Source organism: Coregonus clupeaformis, chromosome 9, assembly GCF_020615455.1.
Source record: "Coregonus clupeaformis isolate EN_2021a chromosome 9, ASM2061545v1, whole genome shotgun sequence".
Classification (NCBI taxonomy): domain Eukaryota; kingdom Metazoa; phylum Chordata; class Actinopteri; order Salmoniformes; family Salmonidae; genus Coregonus; species Coregonus clupeaformis.
The window spans coordinates 40,486,483-40,509,394 of record NC_059200.1 but is presented as its reverse complement, the minus strand read 5'-3'; the positions used below and the strand labels follow the sequence as shown (position 1 = coordinate 40,509,394).

General features: G+C 42.8%; 2 protein-coding genes and 1 pseudogene across 4 annotated transcripts; 1 reads left to right on the top strand and 2 right to left on the bottom strand.

Moving 5' to 3' along the window:
- The window catches only part of LOC121574536, a 60,777-nt pseudogene extending 49,471 nt beyond the window's left edge, over positions 1–11,306 (bottom strand).
- A 582-nt stretch (positions 11,307–11,888) lies between these two features.
- On the bottom strand, positions 11,889–21,397 carry LOC121573540 (sedoheptulokinase). Of its 2 annotated transcripts, none has more exons than XM_041885606.2 (7): positions 21,133–21,397; positions 20,815–20,956; positions 20,519–20,702; positions 20,143–20,295; positions 13,381–13,556; positions 12,897–13,097; positions 11,889–12,759 (listed from the first exon to the last, which is right to left on the bottom strand). In XM_041885606.2, the coding sequence occupies exons 1-7, from the start codon at positions 21,265–21,267 to the stop codon at positions 12,365–12,367; spliced, it is 1,386 nt and encodes a 461-aa protein (XP_041741540.1). In that variant the 5' UTR covers positions 21,268–21,397; the 3' UTR covers positions 11,889–12,364. The 2 variants fall into 2 exon arrangements, with proteins under 2 accessions (XP_041741540.1, XP_041741541.1); XM_041885607.2 differs by having other exon boundaries at positions 20,815–20,889; positions 21,133–21,210.
- A 168-nt stretch (positions 21,398–21,565) lies between these two features.
- On the top strand, positions 21,566–22,524 carry LOC121573541 (ER membrane protein complex subunit 6). Of its 2 annotated transcripts, none has more exons than XM_041885609.2 (2): positions 21,566–21,773; positions 21,942–22,524. In XM_041885609.2, the coding sequence occupies exon 2, from the start codon at positions 21,975–21,977 to the stop codon at positions 22,308–22,310; it is 336 nt and encodes a 111-aa protein (XP_041741543.1). In that variant the 5' UTR covers positions 21,566–21,773; positions 21,942–21,974; the 3' UTR covers positions 22,311–22,524. The 2 variants fall into 2 exon arrangements, with proteins under 2 accessions (XP_041741543.1, XP_041741542.1); XM_041885608.2 differs by having other exon boundaries at positions 21,567–21,773; positions 21,939–22,524.
- The last annotated feature ends 388 nt before the right edge of the window (positions 22,525–22,912 follow it).

Here is a 22,912-nt window from a genome sequence, read left to right as displayed (position 1 = left end):
ATTGTGCAAGTTCTCCCACTTAAAAATATGAGAGAGGCCTGTAATTTTCATCATAGGTACACGTCAACTATGACAGACAAATTGAGAAAAATAAATCCAGAAAATCACATTGTAGGATTTTTAATGAATTTATTTGCAAATTATGGTGGAAAATAAGTATTTGGTCAATAACAAAAGTTTCTCAATACTTTGTTATATACCCTTTGTTGGCAATGACACAGGTCAAATGTTTTCTGTAAGTCTTCACAAGGTTTTCACACACTGTTGCTGGTATTTTGGCCCATTCCTCCATGCACATACTGTGTACTTGTTCTCCCCACTGTATATCCTTCATCTGCACAAAATTGAAAGCTCTCTCTCACAACCCCTGCTCACAGACACATGTTGGTTCTGGGATATGCAACCATTTCCTTTCTCACTCACTTAAGGCCACACTTATTCAAACACCAAAACGCACACCACGCCTTCCATCACAATTCATCCACACATATCCCCACACTGTGCCTTCTATGTCTTCTGTTTGCTATGTTTTTATCTCCACTATGTTGATTGAGTACTTGTGTTCTAATTTAGTTGTATTTGAAGATTTATTTAGCTTGTTATCTTTTCTTTTAATACTGTCTTATCCCTTTATAAATTACTATACCTACTATAAATATGTTTTAAATATTGTTTCTATGGAAAGCATTTTGGCAACACTGATTTGATGTTAGCCTGGATCCAAACTGAATTGCTCACTTTCACAATTTAGTTTGGATCCCAGCTAGAATAATGTAGCTCATTGTGATCATGCAGAAAGACCTCACCGTTCCCTTCTTCCTCTTGTAGGCGGTGAAGACGGAGAGGTAGACCAGGAAGTTGAAGAAAAACATCTGTGGAGTGAACCTGTCCCACTCCTCCAGTAGCCAGTTCAGAGGCTCAATCTGGAGCATCGCAAGGCAATTCTAAAATAAAATGTAACTACTACCCACTGGGCACACACTGGTTGAATCAAAGTTTTTTCCGCCTCATTTCAATGAAATTACATTGAACCAATGTGGAATAGACGTTGAATTGACGTCTGTGGCCAGTGGGTCGAATCACACTTTGATGCTAGTAGATCTTACTTTTGGTCTCTCTTGAAATACATTTTCTTACAGTACACACACCAACAGAGAGGTTGGAGCACAGCTGCACAGGGTCAACCACCGTGCAGCACCCCTGGAGCAGTATAGGGGTAAGTGCCTTTCTCAAGGGCACAACGACAGGAGATGGCATTTAGAGCCCCATTTATACCTGGTGCTAACATGAGTCCTTAATCTTGTCCACATTCTGATTGTGCCCACTTTTCTTGACAGGTTTAGACGATTAAAAGATGCATTGTGATCTGATCTTCCTGACCACCTCCGGAGGTCGTCAGGCACACGTGTGTAGATGGAGCTGAACAGTGAAACCATTTAAATAATCGTTATCCAGCCACTCATAAATCATTGACAGGAAGCACCATTGACTCACGCCATCAATATGTGTATTTAAATAAATACATATTATTTTGAAAGAATATCTCTCAAATAATTTGCATACAGGGAGGGATCAGGAAATCTGCAGACACAGTGGATGGATGAGAGACACATTTTAATACCATGTGTAGATGCATTATAGCACCAAATGGGACTTATGATTTAATCCTTATTATATAAATGCTGTAGACAATCTCCAGGACAGAGTTCTTCTCGTAGGAGTCCAGAGAGGTCAAGTCATACAGGGAGGAATGGACAGGTCCGTACACCCACTCAGTGAATTTACGGGACAGGTGTCTGGTCTCCCTCTCCTGGAACTCACGATGCATCATGTTCTCAAACAGCTAGAGGAGGAATACAACAATTGGTTAACGTGTAATGGAAGGATGTAGCACATTATCATAAACACATATGGAGGAACAATGTATTTTCTTCCGACGTCGAATAACAGGAACAACATTTTGAAGATGAGATGGCTTAATTTGTAAACAACAAAATGATCTGTTCTCCAGTAGGTCTACATACAGTAGTGGGCTGAACAACCATACAACATTCGTCCATATCAGACTCCTTCCGTACCCCGATCTTGCCAGTCTTGGCGGCCAGTTTTATAGGCATCAGGCACAGTTGTTCTCCAAGTCCTCCAGCCTCCACCTGGGGTGCAGGCAGGCAGCCGTGGTGAGGATGTAGTCGTACATGGAGGTGATGAAGTCAGTGTTCTCTGGTGCGTTATCAGTCGACACCACCACCAGGGCATGCAGCACCATGTTACCCAGGGAGTCCCTCCACCCAATGGTAGAAGTTCTCCAGCAGGAAGTAATCTACCTCAGGCTGGTTGGTGCACACAGCCAGAGGCAGAGGCAACTCACCTGAAAACACATTTTCCCTCAATTTAATGTATTTCTATCACCCTACCCACCACAACAGTGACGATTGTGTTGGAAATATTTTCTGGATATGTAAACACACTTTCTGTAAGGTTTCATAAAACACTTTCATACAATTCCCTAAGTCATAAACAAGGGAATTATTATTCACTCAGAGGGATGACTAAATGTCTGACAAGCAGCAGAGTCTGTTACAAACCTACCAGAGGTGGGCACTGTTCAAGGCTCAGTGATACTGACACACTCCCCAAACTACAGTAGAAGATGGGTACATCATGAGGCTGGAAGAATTTCCCACAGGCTTTGGTATGGACTTCTCCTTTCTTGATCAATAGCTGAACAAAATAGGTGCTCCTTCTCTCAATGGCAATATGAAGGGCTGTTTGAAAGAAAGGATAGACTATCAGAAAGTGCATGGCCTTACATATACACTAACATGACTATTTGTATATTACATTGGTTGAGGGCTGTGTACATACAACTGAGTTGTCAGAAGCATGGTGTAGAATAGATGAACAACATCAAGTAATGATAATTCTGGTTATATGAAAGTTCACCTTTGTAATAGCTGTCTGTGTATGCTACATTTATAAATTATTTGATGTCCCCCATCTTCTCTGAGATGTCAAGGAGAAATTGAATTGTGTTATATGCCGTCTCTCAGATTCAGTAGAGCCTTCACCAGGGCGTTTTTACTATACGATTGATCTAGGACAGCAGGAGGTGAAAGAATGGAGTATAAAGGAATACACTTGGACTAAAAATATTATCCATTTAGGTTCGTTTTTTTGTCATTTACCAGACGCCGTTATCCAGAGCGACATACAGGAGCAATTAGGGTTAAGTGCCTTGCTCAGGGGCACATCGACAGATTGTTCACCTAGTCGGTTCAGGGATTCGAACCAGCGATCTTTCGGTTACTGGCCCAACACTCTTAACCGCTAGACTACCTGTGTTACATTACAGGGCCCTTATAACTGTGTAATCACAGCGTTACAAGTATTGTAATAACTAATTGTTACATTGTACTTACACTGTACTTGGGTTAGGGATAGGGTTAAGGCTACGGTTACAGCAATAAGTACAATTTATAACCACTCTAGGGTTAGGGTTGAGGTTAGGGTTGAACTGGGATGTGGACATGAAGTTAGGGTTAATGGCTAGGGTTAATTGTTAAGGTTATAGTGTAGCCGGGGTGTGGACATGAAGCTGTAAAGTACTGATGTAAAGTGGTATCCTAAAATGCAAAAATTATACAATACTACAGAATATAATACACAGTCTCCCTCACACTCAGTGTTGGAGAGCTTCTTCATGGACTGATGCAGGTACTGAACAAGACCCTCCAGCTTCATCACATTCCCAGGCCTCAAACAGCCTCTTGATGTCAAACCTCTTGCTGCCCCCTCCTCTTTGTTCTCCTCAAAACCTCATATTTTCCTACAAAGAAACATGTTAGACTTTAGTATTGGGAAAGCATTTATTTTTCAATTGGAAAACAAAATACACATGGTCTTGCCCAAAGACCTTATTCTAATGATATTGTAAATGAACTTCTGATTAACAAAACCTTCCCCCTGAGGAAGACAGCTGTGTCCTCTCAAACAGTTTGAAAACTCTTATTAGTGTTACTACAATCAGGCTATAAACACCAATTGTCCCCATACAGGACAGTATGCGTTATTATGTTCAGTGAATGTGCCGTCTCACTTGTCAAAGTTGAGATTGAATCTGATCTTGGGCGTGGCCTTCTCTAGCTCCTCCTGGTAGTCTGAGTCCATGGGGGCTTTGGTCTGCCCATGCCCAGGGCAGACCATCCGGTCAGGCTTCTTCACCTGTCTGCTCTGTGCACTCTCATCATTCTTCCTGTCCATCTCTAGAGAGAAGGTAGGGTACACTAGGTCCATTGCCTTGCTGATAATGACTCCTCACACTGATGGTCTGGAAGAGAAGATACATGAATGTGATGTGTTATCATTGTATCTTCTCTTCAATTTTAATGCAGTGAGGGACTGCATTCATGGTTCTCTTCCTAAGTTTTGGCATGATCAAATATTGTTTGAACACATTTTAATAACTTGACATTGACTTAACATATGACCAAAAATAATTTATTCAGTTTATCTTTAACTGTAATACACAACTTTATCCAGGCCTTAAATCCTTTCTTTACTGAAATGACAGAAAAAATATTCCCAGACAGTTCAGTTGAAAATTAGGACAGATAGTTAATAATCTCATACCTCTCCAAATTAAACTGATCAGAATTAATAATTATTATGGGGATTTAAATTATTTCTCCCAGGGAGGATGGTTGAAAAACTACTTGTTTTGTTAGTATTTCCCTGTAGATGCCCTAGAAAAGAGGAAGGGGTTGACAATGACTCAGAGTGAAACTGTAAAGTCTTCTCTGCCCACAATGAGGGGAACATCACATGTGGAAGAGCAGAAAGAGAGAAGTCAGGACCATGATTCAACCATGTGTCCATCCCCATTTATAACCAACACATATAGATCCATCTCAGTCTCATCAAATATTTCAGTTTGATACCCTTGATTAAACCACATCAGAGACAAATTAATGAAATAATACATAACTGTGTTATTAGGGGCTACAGCATTCTGAAAACAAATAATATAATGCTTAACATTAATCACGTTTGTTTTTTTAGCAACATATTGTTATTCTGCTGATCCATTACTGTAAAACAAATGTGTCCCTTGTGTCCATTTGCATGGCACCACACACGCTCAGCGTAAAACAGTGTGCATATGAACAAAGACTCTTATCCACTCTATGAGATCATGTCTGTATGCATAATTGATGTGGCCATTTTGCTGTCACTTGATCTACTTTATGGATCCTCATCTACTTGGCTCATAATGCTGCTGGACCCATTGGGGCTCAAGATGGCTTCCTCTCAGACAAAAAAAAATGCTATTTTCTGATGCGGTGTCATATGATTACCAACCCCTACATACTGATAAAAATATGCACAAAAACAAAACTACAGCTTCTACCAACTGTTGCTTGTCAACGATGAGATCTCTCTCACCACAATGTATATTATGTTTCTCATTTGAAAACATTATTGTTTTTCTCATTCTAATAGACATCACATTAACCGCAGTATAGCTGAAACTCAGGCTAAATAATCTAGTTGTTGTGCTTGTTTTAATCTGCTCTGAAACAGACTGTCTGTAACTGTACACTTGAATTGTCCTCCTGTGCAGATCTTGTTTAGAAACTACTAGATTTGTAGACAATGACATCATATATCATCATGGAAACAATTAATTTTAGAATCGCAGTTTCAGACACATGTAACTAATAACTTGCATGCAAACATGCAAAGCCAAACAGTGAGAAATTGTGATTTGGTTATCTTCATGGTGTCTACTGATAGCCTGCACAGTAGTTTCTCTCAGTGATCTCATGCACAACATGTTGACTGGAGTGAATGTTTACAAGTTTTAAAAACTCTCCTACAATTCAGTTAAAGCAATAGAAGAACTGAAAGCTTCTCACATAAACAAAGCAAATGCAAAGCCATCATCAACACCTACTTATGATTCAATCATTCAAACAAGGACATGAAACCATCTGGGATCTAACATACAGATAACTGTGTACTTACACAGAAATTAATTAATTCCTTCCGTGCCAGTACGAAGAGCATTTCACTGAGTGGTCTGTTGGATCACATTTTCTCTTATGTCTGTGTCCATCATATAATCTTTATATTAAATAAAGGTCTAAATCCACAACCGCAAGACAATTCAACCTCTACAAACAGAGGGTGTGCCTGGGTGTATGAATCTTACTCACTACAACTGTGAGTAGTAGTGAGTAAGATTCATACACACATGCAGGGAGTATCAGAGAGTATAAGAGTACATTACCACCAGAGAGAGCTCTGCTCTGAAAGCTTAAAAGGCTACATGGCTGACCCTTGGTGTTATTGACCCGGCATCTGTAGCACTGCTGCAACAGCAATGATAGTGACCAGGAGATGCACAAAGGATCTTAGCTAATTGTTATGAATGTTGACAAATAACTGATTTATTGTAAAGGTATGTTGTTAATATTATATTCAAAAGTAAATGGACATCAGTTTAGCCATTGGCTCTTGTTAATGCATAAGCACCATATGTATACATACTGTATCCCTATTGATATAAACATAGCGCCGGAGAAGATGGCTGCCGTTTTACAGCCCTCTAACCAATTGTACTATTATGTGTGTTTTTCCGCGTTATTTGTAATTTATTTTGTACATAATGTTTATGCCATCGTCTCTTATAACCAAAAAGAGCTTCTGGATATCAGGACAGCGATTACTCACCTCGCATTGGACGAAGACTTTTTCTTCAACGAGTCGGACGCGAAGGATATTCTACAGACACCCGGCAAGGCCCAGATCCCCGTCATTCGCCTGAGGAAGAGACGGAGATATCGTGGACGTAGGTCGGGGGTGCCTTGTAAGGATCCGACGGCGAGCGAGTAAACTGCCTCTCCCATCAATACTATTAGCCAACGTTCAATCTTTTGAGAATAAAATTGACGATTTAAGATTACGGTTATCCTACCAACGGGACATTAAAAACTGTAATATCTTATGTTTCACGGAGTCGTGGCTGAACGACAACAATGATACCATTCAGCTAGCAGGCTACACGCTACATCGGCAGGACAGAACGGCTGGCTCCGGTAAGACAAAGGGTGGCGGTCTCTGTATATTTGTAAACAACAGCTGGTGTACAAAATCAAATACTAAGGAAGTCTCGAGGTTTTGCTCGCCTGAGGTAGAGTATCTTATGATAAGCTGTAGACCACACTATTTACCAAGAGAGTTTTCAGCTATATTTTCATAGCTGTCTATTTACCACCACAAACCAATGCTGGCATTAAGATTGCACTGAATGAGTTGTACAAGGCCATTAATCAACAGGAAAACGCTCATCCAGATGCAGCGCTCCTAGTGGCCGGGGACTTTAATGCAGGGAAACTTAAATCCGTTCTACCTAATTTCTACCAGCATGTCAAATGTGCAACCAGAGGGGAAAAAAACTCTAGACCACCTTTACTCCACACACAGAGACGCATACAAAGCTCTCCCTCGCCCTCCATTTGGCAAATCTGACCATAACTCTATCCTCCTGATTCCTGCTTATAAGCAAAAACTGAAGCAGGAAGCACCAGTGATTCGGTTAATAAAAAAGTGGTCAGATGACGCAGATGCCAAGCTACAGGACTGTTTTGCTAGCACAGACTGGAACATGTTCCGGGATTCTTCAGACAGCATTGAGGAGTACACCACATCAGTCACTGGCTTCATCAATAAGTGCATCGATGATGTCGTCCCCCACAGTGACCGTACGTACATACCCCAACCAGAAGCCATGGATTACAGGCAACATCCGCACTGAGCTAAAGGGTAGAGCTGCCGCTTTCAAGGAACGGGACTCTAACCCGGAAGCTTATAAGAAATCCCGCTATGACCTCCGACGAACCATCAAACAGGCAAAGAGTCAATACAGGTCTAAGATTGAATCATACTACACTGGCTCTGACGCTCGTCGGATGTGGCAGGGCTTGAAAACTATTACAGACTACAAAGGGAAGCACAGCCGCGAGCTGCCCAGTGACACAAGCCTACCAGACGAGCTAAACCACTTCTATGCTCGCTCGAGGCAAGCAACACTGAAGCATGCATGAGAGCACCAGCTGTTCCGGACGACTATGTGATCACGCTCTCCGTAGCCGATGTGAGTAAGACTTTTAAGCAAGTCAACATTCACAAGGCCGCTGGGCCAGACGGATTACCAGGGCGTGTACTCCGAGCATGTGCTGACCAACTGGCAAGTGTCTTCACTGACATTTTCAACATGTCCCTGACCGAGTCTGTAATACCAACATGTTTCAAGCAGACCACCATAGTCCCCGTGCCCAAGAACTCTAAGATAACCTGCCTAAATGACTACCGACCCGTAGCACTGACGTCTGTAGCCATGAAGTGCTTTGAAAGACTGGTCATGGCTCACATCAACAGCATAATCCCAGAAACCCTAGACCCACTCCAATTTGCATACCGCCCCAACAGATCCACAGATGATGCAATCTCTATCGCACTCCACACTGCCCTTTCCCACCTGGACAAGAGGAACACCTACGTGAGAATGCTATTCATTGACTACAGCTCAGCATTCAACACCATAGTGCCCTCTAAGCTCATCACTAAGCTAAGGATCCTGGGACTAAACACCTCCCTCTGCAACTGGATCCTGGACTTCCTGACGGGCCGCCCCCAGGTGGTAAGGGTAGGTAACAACACATCTGCCACACTGATCCTCAACACGGGGGCCCCTCAGGGGGTGCGTGCTCAGTCCCCTCCTGTACTCTCTGTTCACCCATGACTGCATGGCCAGGCACGACTCCAACACCATCATTAAGTTTGCCGACGACACAACAGTGGTAGGCCTGATCACCGACAACGATGAGACAGCCTATAGGGAGGAGGTCAGAGATCTGGCCGTGTGGTGCCAGGACAACAACCTCTCCCTCAACGTGACCAAGACAAAGGAGATGATTGTGGACTACAGGAAAAAAAAGAGGACTGAGCACGCCCCCCATTCTCATCGACGGGGCTGTAGTGGAACAGGTTGAGAGCTTCAAGTTCCTTGGTGTCCACATCACCAACGAACTATCATGGTCCAAGCACACCAAGACAGTCGTGAAGAGGGCACGACAAAGCCTATTCCCCCTCAGGAGACTAAAAAGATTTGGCATGGGTCCTCAGATCCTCAAAAAATTCTACAGCTGCACCATCGAGAGCATCCTGACTGGTTGCATCACCGCCTGGTATGGCAACTGCTTGGCCTCTGACCGCAAGGCACTACAGAGGGTAGTGCGTACGGCCCAGTACATCACTGGGGCAAAGCTCCCTGCCATCCAAGACCTCTATACCAGGCGGTGTCAGAGGAAGGCCCTCAAAATTGTCAAAGACTCCAGCCACCCTAGTCATAGACTGTTCTCTCTCTGCTACCGCACGGCAAGCGGTACCGGAGTGCCAAGTCTAGGTCCAAAGGCTTCTCAACAGCTTCTACCCACAAGCCATAAGACTCCTGAACAGCTAATCATGGCTACCCGGACTATTTGCACTGCCCCCCCCACCCCATCCTTTTTACGCTGCTGCTACTCTGTTAAGTATTTATGCATAGTCACTTTAACTCTACCCACATGTACATATTACCTCAACTACCTCAACTAGCCGGTGCCCCCCGCACATTGACTCTGCACCGGTACCCCCTGTATATATAGCCTCCCTACTGTCACTTTATTTTACTTCTGCTCTTTGTTTTTCTCAACACTTTTTTTGTTGTTGTTTTATTCTTACTTTTTTTGTTTAAAATAAACGCACTGTTGGTTAAGGGCTGTAAGTAAGCATTTCACTGTAATGTCTGCACTTGTTGTATTCGGCGCATGTGACCAATAAAATTTGATTTGATTTGATTTGAGATAAGGTGTTGGACCAACATTGTTAGTAAATCCTCAAAATTGGATGGTAAGGTAAAATTAGCAAACCAGCATTTCACAATCTCTGCTTCAAAAGTAAATTCCAGTGTCCTGATTCACCTCTTGTTGTACAACATTATGTTGCAAATGCTTAGCCAAAATATCATCCCCTTCTCATTACTTCACACATTTAGTAGCCTACAACATTTTGCACAGCTGACCAGAGGTTTTCTAATATCCCTATAATACCTAATGGTACTGTCTAGTTAGTTAGAGACACAGGCATCTATCTTCTTGAATACTTTGTACATGTCATAACAATGTAATAACACAAAAGTATATGATTAATCTACACTGAACCAAAAAATATAAACGCAACACGTAAAGTGTTGTTTCCATATTTCATGAGCTGAAATAAAAGATCCCAGAAATTTTCCATACGCACAAAAAGCTTATTCCTCTCAAATGTTGTGCACAAATGTGTTTACATCCCTGTTAGTGAGCATTTCATCTTTTCAAAGATAATCCATCCACCTGACAGGTGTGGCATATCAAGAAGCTGATTAAACAGTATGATCATTGCACAGGTGCACCTTGTGCTGGGGACAATAAAAGGCCACTCTAAAATGTGCAGTTTTGTCACACAAAACAATGCCACAGATGTCTCAAGTCGAGGGAGCGTGCAATTGACATGCTGACTGCAGGAATGTCCATCAGAGCTGTTGCCAGATAATTTAATGTTAATTTACCATAAGTCGCCTCCAACGTCGTTTTAGAGAATTTGGCAGTACGTCCAACTGGCCTCACAACCGCAGACCACATGTAACCACACCAGCCCAGGACCTCCACATCCGGCTTCTTCACCTGCGTGATCGTCTGAGACCAACAACCGAATAATTTCTGCACAAACTGTCAGAAACCGTCTCAGGGAAGCTCATCTGCGTGCTCGTTCTCCTCACCAGGGTCTTGACCTGACTGCAGTTCGGCTGAGTAACCGACTTCAGTGGGAAAATGCTCACCTTCAATGGCCCCTGGCACGCTGGAGAAGTGTGCTCTTCACGGATGAATCCTGGTTTCAACTGTACCGGACAGATGGCAGACAGCATGTATTGCGTCGTGTGGTCGAGAGGTTTGCTGATGAGTGCCCCATGGTGGTGGTGGGGTTACGGTATGGGCATGCATAAGCTACGGCCAACGAACACAATTTATTTTTATCGATGGCAATATTAATGCACAAAGACACCGTGACGAGATCCTGAGGCCCATTGTCGTGCCATTCATCCACCACCATCATCTCGTGTTTCAGCATGATAATGCACAGCCCCATGTTGCAAGGATCTGTACACAAGCTGAAAATGTCCCAGTTCTTCCATGGCCTGCATACTCACCAGACATGTCAACCATGTCTGGATCAATATCTACCAACATTCCACAGGCTACAATCAACAGCCTGATCAACTCTATACGAATGGGGATTTGTCGCGCTGCATTAGGTAAGTGTTGGTCACACCAGATACTGACTGGTTTTCTGATCCACAACCCTACCTTTTTTTTAAGGTACTGTGACCAACAGCTGCATATCTGTATTCCTAGTCGTGAAATCCATAGATTAGGGCCTAATAAATGTATTTCCATTGACTGATTTCCTTATATGAACTGTACCTCAGTAAAATCTTTGAAATTGTTGCATGTTGCATTTATATTTTTGTTCAGTGTAATTGTACCTAATTACATATTATCAGATGATTAATTACTTACTTATTGTTTTGAATGTCTCGTCACAGGGAGTTTCCTTCTCCTTTCATATAACATATAACATTCAGTTCTTCTTTCTTTCAGAACCACTTTGCAGAGCTTCCTGAGTGTCTGCCTTCTCTCAGATCTACCAACATGCTTTGTTGTTGGTGAGTCTCTGTTCCTGTGACTAACATTTTGGTCAGAAAACCTCTGCTGGTGAGAATAGACTGATATATAGTTAGAGGAATCAACAAGATTTAGGATTTATTTTACATGCCATTATAACATAACAATTGAATCATTAAGTAAAAACAGTTGTAATCATCATCAATACTAAAATCTTACAAAGGAATTATTGCTAATAACACTGATATGTAAGCTAGCAGTAGCAGAACAATGTTTTAGTTAAAATGTCAAGTGCACTAATGCAAACATGAATACAGTACATTATTTTACTGTAGTTAACTATACATTACCAATTACCACTTACTATAGGCCTAATTGAACTTTTAAGTTCATACTATAAATGTGAGACATCATTTTGATTGGAGATTGCACAATTAATTTCCAATAGTATTAATTCATAAACATGTCTGAGGATATCACTGGAATGTAAAATAAGCATGATGTTGATTTTAATAGTCACTGTTAGCCATGCAGAAAAAATACAATTCAAGTATTCAAATATGCAAGTAAACAAACAATCCCTCTGTGTGAATCATAACTCACATTCTGTCATGAAAGACTATCGCCACGCCCACAGCTGAGTCCACATCCTGTCCGTATTCCACAGGCAGAGGAAACGCCCTTTCTGCTTCCTGTCTGAGCACCGCGTTACGGGATAAGGCACTCCCACTGCCCATGATCCTTTGCACTCCAGCCTCCAGCAGGAAGACAGGGTGCATCATGGAGGTGATATTGTCCAGAACACCACGGCACACCGCTCTGGTCATGTGGCCCAGGGAGAGGTTGGAAGGGTGTATGTTGGACACCTGGCCCAGGCTGAGCAGGTCATGTCTTTCCCCCAGAATGGTAGGACTAACCCTCAGGTCACTACTGTCCACTCCAAGGGCACATCTGATCAGCTTCTCATACAAGCTGGAGTCGCTCACTTCCACCTCTATAGGTAAAAAGATTAAATAGGTGTAATGACTAAGTAGCTCTCTTGGACTTAACATGCCATCTGTAAGTGACATAAACTTACAGGGTTTGTGACTAAGTCAATGACAGTATGTGAAAGTTTATGGATAAATTTACCTAGCTCGTTCATCCAGCCACTCAGCATGCCTACAAGAGTGGCCATCACATTCCCTCCATTGAGCGATGCTGCCACCGCCAAGTAGGAGCCATCGAAGTAGGGGAAGTAGGAGATGGAGGAGGTGGGATCAGGGATATTTGGCGGAGTGAAGTCAAGTGGCATGGCATAGGTCAGCTGGGCTGAGGTGCTTATATTGAGAACTGCAAAGAGGCACAGAAACGGTTACCTTAGTATAATCAATGATAAGGTTGAATTGAAAAAGTTAATTCTTAATCAACCCCTAGCTCCTATCATTAGCATTTAGGCACTCATGTAGATCTGAAAGATGGATAGGTGTACGCACAGAATTCTGAATTTTCCACCTAGCCTATCGGAAGGTTTAAGGTGGAGCTATTACCATATATAGCTTACACCTATCCAATCCTCTTTCAGCATTACTACTGACATTCAAAGGTCGAACTGCCCCTCTTCACCCAACTTCACCTGCGTCCGTCCTGTCAGTCATGCAGGAGTAGACAGAACACTGGAAGTCCCCCAGGGCTGCCCCTACAGGTGTGTTGGCAGGGACGCCATGCCACTCACAGCATGTCTGACCAGCCATGCAGCCAGACGGCACACACTCAGGGAGCAGGTGCACGGGAAAGCCAGCATCCTTCAGACTAGAGCATGCACACACACACACACACAAAGATACAGGTAACTGTGAAAATAAAGGAAACACTTGAGTAAATGAGGGATACAAAGTATATTGAAAGCAGGTGCTTCCACACAGATGTGGTTATTGAGTTGATTAAAGGCCCAATGCAGCTGTTTTTATCTCAATATCAAATCATTTCTAGGTAACAATAAATCATTTCCTGTGATTGTTTTCGATCAAAATGGTCAAAAATAAACTAAAATAGCTTCTTAGCAAGAGCAATTCCTCAAGCAAGAATTTTGCTATGACTGTCTGGTAGTGGTCTGAGTAGGGAGGGGAAAACTGAAAACTAGCTGTTATTGGCAGAGAGGTTTGGAACTCTCTATTCTTTTTGTTCTATTAACTAATTTACCGCATGGTGATGTCACCAGGCAGGCCAAAACTCCACCCCACCAAAACAGGCTGACATTTCTGGCTGTCTTTTCAAACAGCTCTTACACTAAAAGGGCATTATCATACTTTTCACAATTTCAAAGTATTTTTCCAACCTCAGTGTGGAGGTATATATAAAACACAGGAAAATCACGTTTTTGATTGCACTGGGCCTTTAAGCAATTAACATCTCATCATGCTTTAGGTCATGTATAAAAATGCTGGGCAAGCCATTATTTTGGCTACCATAGCTATGACCCCATACGGCGACAATGCACCCATCCACAGGGCACGAGTGGTCACTGAATGGTTTGATGAGCATGAAAACGATGTAAATCCAACTGAACACTTATGGGAGATTCTGGAGCGGCGCCTAAGACAAGGTTTTCCACCACCATCAACAAAACAGCAAATTATGGATTTGTCGTGGAAGAATGGTGTCCTCGCCAATAGAGTTCCAGACACTTGTAGAATCTATGCCAGGGGTGGGCAAACCTTTTGTCTCAAGGGCCACACTGAGTTTTTGAAACCAAGTGAAGGGCCACATACTATTTGCGTGACAAAACATGTGAAGCCTTCATTCATTTTCACATTGACACGCAACCACTAGTGTACTGTAGGTGTACATATGCTTGCAGAACAGTCTACCCTTGTACCATCTCTACCCTTGTTTTTTGTGAACACATTTTCCACAACATTTTCACAAAATTGATATAATTTATAACATCACAGACACAGTCAAACACGCACACGGATCCTGCATCTCTACCCTTGTAAAGTACAATCAAACTTACAGTTACAATATGCAAACTTAAAAATATATATATATTATATGAACACATGCAAAATGTAACAGCAGATGTGTAAAAAAAACTATTCTCAAATTTGAGTGAAACATATGGTAAGAGCATCCGTTTCATTTGGAATGGTCTGTTTTTTAAAGAATATTAAGGAACAATTCTCATCTCCATTGTGAGACATATTTACAGTTATCCAATCACCTCAGCCCAAATCTGACTGATTAGTTATTACCTGTATCCAAGTGCATTGCTGGATAATTCTCACTGCATAACCATCACCATGAAAAAGCATAAACCTTGCCTACCCCAGTCACGGTTATTCGAGTCTTAATGTGAACAATAGGTCTGGTCACCTCTCTTGGCAAGGGCATCAAAGTCTGGTGTCATCTTTGATGTAGAGATTCTCAGAACAGCTGACAAGTGGTAATTTGTTAAATTTGACCTGTGACAGGATTTGTTGTAATTCATGACTGAGAACGTTTGTTCACACACATATTTGGACCCGAATAAAACAAGCATCCTTTGGGCGTACTTTGTAATGTTTGGAAACTTTGTTTCATTCAGTGAGCCATAGAACTGGTCTATTGTTGCTGTTTTGTACTTCTCCTTCAAAGCACTGTCACATTGGATGTCGATGAGCTCCAACTGTGTGTCTGGTGGTGCTTTCTCACTGTCGAAAGACAGGGCATGATACAAACTCCAGCTCAGTCTCAATCTTGGTGAAGTCTGAGAAGCGGCGGATGCAGGTCGATCAAAGTGCTCCTGTATGTCTCAGTGCGGCACTGCGATGTGGGCGCGTTCAGTGCCGCCAGTGTCGGGAAATGAGCGAGAGACCAGCTTTCACGTTGGAATACAGTTCATGCACAAAAACACAATTTCCCTGCAGTTTCACAATACAGTGGGGGGAAAAAGTATTTAGTCAGCCACCAATTGTGCAAGTTATCCCACTTAAAAAGATGAGAGAGGCCTGTAATTTTCATCATAGGTACACGTCAACTATGACAGACAAATTGAGAATTTTTTTTCCAGAAAATCACATTATAGGATTTTTAATGAATTTATTTGCAAATTATGGTGGAAAATAAGTATTTGGTCACCTACAAACAAGCAAGATTTCTGGCTCTCACAGACCTGTAACTTCTTCTTTAAGAGGCTCCTCTGTCCTCCACTCGTTACCTGTATTAATGGCACCTGTTTGAACTTGTTATCAGTATAAAAGACACCTGTCCACAACCTCAAACAGTCACACTCCAAACTCCACTATGGCCAAGACCAAAGAGCTGTCAAAGGACACCAGAAACAAAATTGTAGACCTGCACCAGGCTGGGAAGACTGAATCTGCAATAGGTAAGCAGCTTGGTTTGAAGAAATCAACTGTGGGAGCAATTATTAGGAAATGGAAGACATACAAGACCACTGATAATCTCCCTCGATCTGGGGCTCCACGCAAGATCTCACCCCGTGGGGTCAAAATGATCATAAGAACGGTGAGCAAAAATCCCAGAACCACACCTAGTGAATGACCTGCAGAGAGCTGGGACCAACGTAACCAAGCCTACCATCAGTAACACACTACGCCGCCAGGGACTCAAATCCTGCAGTGCAAGACGTGTCCCCCTGCTTAAGCCAGTACATGTCCAGGCCCGTCTGAAGTTTGCTAGAGTGCATTTGGATAATCCAGAAGAGGATTGGGAGAATGTCATATGGTCAGATGAAACCAAAATATAACTTTTTGGTAAAAACTCAACTTGTCGTGTTTGGAGGACAAAGAATGCTGAGTTGCATCCAAAGAACACCATACCTACTGTGAAGCATGGGGGTGGAAACATCATGCTTTGGGGCTGTTTTTCTGCAAAGGGACCAGGACGACTGATCCGTGTTTTGGAAAGAATGAATGGGGCCATGTATCGTGAGATTTTGAGTGAAAACCTCCTTCCATCAGCAAGGGCATTGAAGATGAAACGTGGCTGGGTCTTTCAGCATGACAATGATCCCAAACACACCGCCCGGGCAACGAAGGAGTGGCTTCGTAAGAAGCATTTCATGGTCCTGGAGTGGCCTAGCCAGTCTCCAGATCTCAACCCCATAGAAAATCTTTGGAGGGGAGTTGAAAGTCCGTGTTGCCCAGCAACAGCCCCAAAACATCACTGCTCTAGAGGAGATCTGCATGGAGGAATGGGCCAAAATACCAGCAACAGTGTGTGAAAACCTTGTGAAGACTTACAGAAAACGTTTGACCTGTGTCATTGCCAACAAAGGGTATATAACAAAGTATTGAGAAACTTTTGTTATTGACCAAATACTTATTTTCCACCATAATTTGCAAATAAATTCATTAAAAATCCTACAATGTGATTTTCTGGAAAAAAAATTCTCATTTTGTCTGTCATAGTTGACGTGTACCTATGATGAAAATTACAGGCCTCTCTCATCTTTTTAAGTGGGAGAACTTGCACAATTGGTGGCTGACTAAATACTTTTTTTCCCCCACTGTATGTCCACACCGAAAGCAAAGTCGCCCAGCCAGTCTATGTCTTTCAATTCAGAGAATTCGTCAGCTTTACCAACCGTATCAAGGAACATACTCATCTCCCCTCTCAGTTCCCACACACAGCGAAATACTTTTCCCAGGCTTAGCCAGCGCACATTTGAATGGTACAACAAGTCCTGGTGCTCTGCTTCTGTGTCATTGAGCAGCTGAATGAACTGACGATGGTTAAGCCCACTTGCCCGTATAAAGTTGACAAGTTTTACAAGCACTTTGACAACATTTTCCAGCTTTAACACACTTTTAACATGCTTGCTTGAAAAATGACGATTGAGATTATATTAAAACAGCAACACTTTCTTGACATATCAGACTTACAGTGGGGAGAACAAGTATTTGATACACTGCCGATTTTGCAGGTTTTCCTACTTACAAAGCATGTAGAGGTCTGTAATTTTTTATCATAGGTACACTTCAACTGTGAGAGACGGAATCTAAAACAAAAATCCAAAAAATCACATTGTATGATTTTTAAGTAATTAATTTGCATTTTATTGCATGACATAAGTATTTGATACATCAGAAAAGCAGAACTTAATATTTGGTACAGAAACCTTTGTTTGCAATTACAGAGATCATACGTTTCCTGTAAGTCTTGACCAGGTTTGCACACACTGCAGCAGATTTTTTGGCCCACTCCTCCATACAGACCTTCTCCAGATCCTTCAGGTTTCGGGGCTGTCACTGGGCAATACGGACTTTCAGCTCCCTCCAAAGATTTTCTATTTGGTTCAGGTCTGGAGACTGGCTAGGCCACTCCAGGACCTTGAGATGCTTCTTACGGAGCCACTCCTTAGTTGCCCTGGCTGTGTGTTTCGGGTCGTTGTCATGCTGGAAGACCCAGCCACGACCCATCTTCACTGCTCATACTGAGGGAAGGAGGTTGTTGGCCAAGATCTCGCGATACATGGCCCCATCCATCCTCCCCTCAATACGGTGCAGTCGTCCTGTCCCCTTTGCAGAAAAGCATCCCCAAAGAATGATGTTTCCACCTCCATGCTTCACGGTTGGGATGGTGTTCTTGGGGTTGTACTCATCCTTCTTCTTCCTCCAAACACGGCGAGTGGAGTTTAGACCAAAAAGCTCTATTTTTGTCTCATCAGACCACATGACCTTCTCCCATTCCTCCTCTGGATCATCCAGATGGTCATTGGCAAACTTCAGACGGGCCTGGACATGCGCTGGCTTGAGCAGGGGGACCTTGTGTGCGCTGCAGGATTTTAATCCATGACGGCGTAGTGTGTTACTAATGGTTTACTTTGAGACTGTGGTCCCAGCTCTCTTCAGGTCATTGACCAGGTCCTGCCGTGTAGTTCTGGGCTGATCCCTCACCTTCCTCATGATCATTGATGCCCCACGAGGTGAGATCTTGCATGGAGTCCCAGACCGAGGGTGAATGACCGTCATCTTGAACTTCTTCCATTTTCTAATAATTGCGCCAACAGTTGTTGCCTTCTCACCAAGCTGCTTGCCTATTGTCCTGTAGCCCATCCCAGCCTTGTGCAGGTCTACAATTTTATCCCTGATGTCCTTACACAGCTCTCTGGTCTTGGCCATTCTGGAGAGGTTGGAGTCTGTTTGATTGAGTGTGTGGACAGGTGTCTTTTATACAGGTAACGAGTTCAAGCAGGTGCAGTTAATACAGGTAATGAGTGGAGAACAGGAGGGCTTCTTAAAGAAAAACTAACAGGTCTATGAGAGCCGGAATTCTTACTGGTTGGTAGGCGAGCTCCTGAGTGGCGCAGTGGTCTAAGGCACTGCATCGCAGTGCTAACTGTGCCACTAGAGATCCTGGTTCGAATCCAGGCTCTGTCGCAGCAGGCCGCGACCGGGAGACTCATGGGCGGCGCACAATTGGCCCAGCGTCGTCCAGGGTAGGGGAGGGAATGGCCGGCAGGGTTGTAGCTCAGTTGATAGAGCATGGCGTTTGCAACGCCAGGGTTGTGGGTTCGATTCCCACGGGGGGCCAGTATAAAAAGATATGTATTCACTAACTGTAAGTCGCTCTGGATAAGAGCGTCTGCTAAATGACTAAAATGTAAATGTAAAAAATGTGATCAAATACTTATGTCATGCAATAAAATGCAAATTAATAACTTAAAAATCATACAATGTGATTTTCTGGATTTTTGTAAAAAAAATTACAGACCTCTACATGCTTTGTAAGTAGGAAAACCTGCAAAATCGGCAGTGTATCAAATACTTGTTCTCCCCACTGTATGTCCAATATTAGTAAAAAAGTATTTTGCTGTCCATTCTTCTTTAAACACACAACATTCAGAGTCCACTTTTCTCATTTTCACAGCACTCATTTTTCACGTCAAAAGTCGTCAAGCAATGAAGTGGCTATGATGACTGAGCGCATTCTGAATCTGAATGTAGGCCCAAATACAGAGCGCGCTGCCAGGCTACAGCGACATCTATTGAAGGTTGTTTGTATATCATGGAATAAGTAATTTTAGGCCAAAAATCGTAACTGAAATATAATAATATTGAATACATTTACAAAATGTCTAGCGGGCCGGATTGAAGTGCCTGGCGGGCCGGATACTTTGCCGCCCCCCCCCCCCGATCTATGCCAAGGTGCTTTGAAGCTGTTCTGGCTTGTGGTGGCCTAACGCCCTATTAAGACACTTTATGCTGGTGTTTCCTTTATTTTGGCAGTTACCTGTACATGTTAGCTTACACACAACACAACATAACACAACACATGCATTCATATTATGTTCAGTATGTAGTATGTTAGTAATAACATCCTTTGTACTAAAAAGCATAGAATTGGTGCTAGATGAAGAAGAAGAAGAAGAAGAAGAGGATATTGTGCTCACATGTCTATGTTCCACTGGTTGGTGGCAGTGTTGAAGTAGCCCCAGCTGGCTGCATTCTGGCCAGTCATGACACAGCTCTCCAAGCCACACAGCATGGACACCACATAGTCATGAATGGTTCCTGCCACCATGAAATCAGACAGGAACCCCGGCCTGCATTCAAACACACAGTGAAAATAATAATGACAAGCTTTCTGAATCTATTAGTCTATAGAGTAAACTCCTGATAAGAGCACATAGGATAAGTGTAAACTGGGTGTAATAGACATGCACTTATCCTACATCTGTACTTATTAGGAGTCGACTGGCTGTATATGAAGTAAACCTATTCATCAAAATCAGCCCAGTCATGTAGGCATGATATAGCCCTATGTACCTGTGTTTCATGTACCAGAAGATAGTGGCACAACCAAAGCCTGTGGCTATGCTGAGATGTGAGTCTGGGTTTGGAAGTGTAGACAGGAAATCACTGTTGCAGCGCCCATCCTGCCAGGTTATTAGATGACTGGTGTCTCTAGGCCTGAAGAGGTGACCGCTGTCTCCACCTAACCAATCACAGCCTGAGGGTAGACAGTGATGGTACAGGACTTGTTTGAATAAAGAGCATTGTGATTTCTACATAAAAAAATGTATACCACATAATAGTGGGTGACACACATTTTGTTGTTTTACCTGTTTGCGCTTTCCAGAAAACAACCCCATGCATTTGTCCAGACACCCCAATTCTACTGACATTCTGGAGCTTGTCTATGGGCAGAGAGGCAACGCACTCATTCAGAGTCTTTATGATTTGTACAGAGTCCTGCTCTTTGGCCTACAAAGGAAAAGCAATCATATAATATATAGTTTAGAAGAGGTCTATAAATCAACAGGATTATGCACAATTTGAGATCAAATGCACAGCAGCTTGAAAGGCTTAAACGGCTGTACATTTGAAAGACTGAAAGCTCATTATGCACGGCGATTCAGAGAGAGGTGCCTGTCACATACATGCGTTTCGTCGCTGATGATATCTGCCTTGGTTGGCAAAGAGACGCTATCCGTTACTCCTTTTGAGTTAATATCAAGTAACACGACCTTGATTGAAGTAGTTCCTATGTCTATGCCCAGTACATAGTTCGCCATGGTTGCTCCTCGGATAGCATTAGTCTCCTTAACCAATTAATAATTGTACGTTTTATCCAAAGCCCAGTGTTTGTAAACATAAGGCTCTACTATTTTGATCTCAGGCAGACACCGTAGATACCAAAGTTCATTTCAAAGGAGGTCACAGGTCACAACAAATAGGTCTTAAAGATATCACAAAATGTGAAAGTAATTTAATAAATAAAAAAATATGGGTGATTAAAAGTGAATAAATGAACAGATTCATCCACTGACTTCATAAAAAGCGAGCAGTTGATACAAAAATAAATGTCCCAGAATGCATTTAACAAGAAAATGGCCGATTCAGAATGACGGGTCGCATCTCCTGCGTTACTAGTTAGGTTGAATTTGCTTTCTTTCTATAATTACAGTCCAGAGCGAAGCAGTTAGTACATACATTGTTACGGAATATTACGTGTCACAAACTATGTCCCTTTGATGTGTTTGTGAAGTAAACGAAGTGCTGTATATTATTTTTTCATTCGGTGAGTTAACCGCTAGCTGCAGTCCAGATGTCAACTTAGCTACTAGCACGTTCGCTAGTAACAAAATAGGCTAGATTTACAAATGATTCAGAATTTGTTCGATATCATGAATGTATTAGGCAACATGTAATCAATAATGTATTTCGTTTGACCGCTTGTTTGCAGCAGCTGTCATCGTTGGAAATCAAATCAAGTGCAGACATGTCCTCAGTCATTATAGCAAAACGAGAGGGACCACAGTTCATCAGCGAGGTCGCTGTGAGGGGCAACGCCGCCATGCTGGACTACTGTCGGACGTCTGTGTCGGCTCTGTCCGGGGCGACAGCGGGCATCCTTGGGCTTACAGGACTGTACGGATTTATCTTCTATTTCCTCGCCTCGTTTCTCCTCTCCCTTCTTCTCATCCTCAAGGCCAGTCGCAGGTGGAACAAGTGCTTCAAGTCTCTGAGGATGCTCTTCACAGGAGGGCTCGTTGGAGGTCTTTTTACCTACGTCCTGTTCTGGACCTTCCTCTACGGAATGGTGCACGTGTACTAATAGAATTGACCAGAATGATTTTAGTTTTAACCCCAATGTCATATAAATGAATATTGTTTAACTGCCCATACAACTGTTTGTAGATATAGGCGATTGATGAAAGATGTTAGATGAACTGTTTATACAGCTATGTGAAGTACACTGTATATACAAAAGTATGTGGACACCCCTTCAAATTAGTGGATTCGGCTTTTCTGCCCCGGTCAACTGTAAGTGCTGTTATTGTGAAGTGGAAACGTCTAGGAGCAACAACGACTCAGCTGCGAAGTGGTAGGCCACACAAGCTCACAGAACGGGACCGCCGAGTGCTGTAGCGCGTAAAAATCGTCTGTCCTCGGTTGCAACACTCACTACCGAGTTCCAAACTGCCTCTGGAAGCAACATCAGCACAATAACTTCGTCGGGAGCTTCATGAAATGGGTTTCCATGGCCGAGCAGCCACACACAAGCATAGTGCCAACTGTAACGTTTTGTGGAGGAGGAATAATGGTCTGGGGTTATTTTTCATGGTTCGGGCTAGGCCCCTTAGTTCCAGTGTAAGGAAATCTTAACGCTACAGCATATAAGGACATTCTAGACGGTTCTGTGCTTCCAACTTTGTG

What these genes read in the sequence shown, in the direction of transcription:
- LOC121573540 (XM_041885606.2), bottom strand. Translation starts at nt 21,267, where the DNA reads ATGGCGAACTATGTACTGGGCATAGACATAGGAACTACTTCAATCAAG. An exon ending in AACCAGTGGAACATAGACAT is followed by an intron (nt 13,557 to 20,142) that starts GTGAGCACAATA and finishes TGCATGCTCTAG; the next exon opens with TCTGAAGGATGCTGGCTTTC. An exon ending in TGGCTGGATGAACGAGCTAG is followed by an intron (nt 12,760 to 12,896) that starts GTAAATTTATCC and finishes TTTTACCTATAG; the next exon opens with AGGTGGAAGTGAGCGACTCC.
- LOC121573541 (XM_041885609.2), top strand. Translation starts at nt 21,975, where the DNA reads ATGTCCTCAGTCATTATAGCAAAACGAGAGGGACCACAGTTCATCAGC.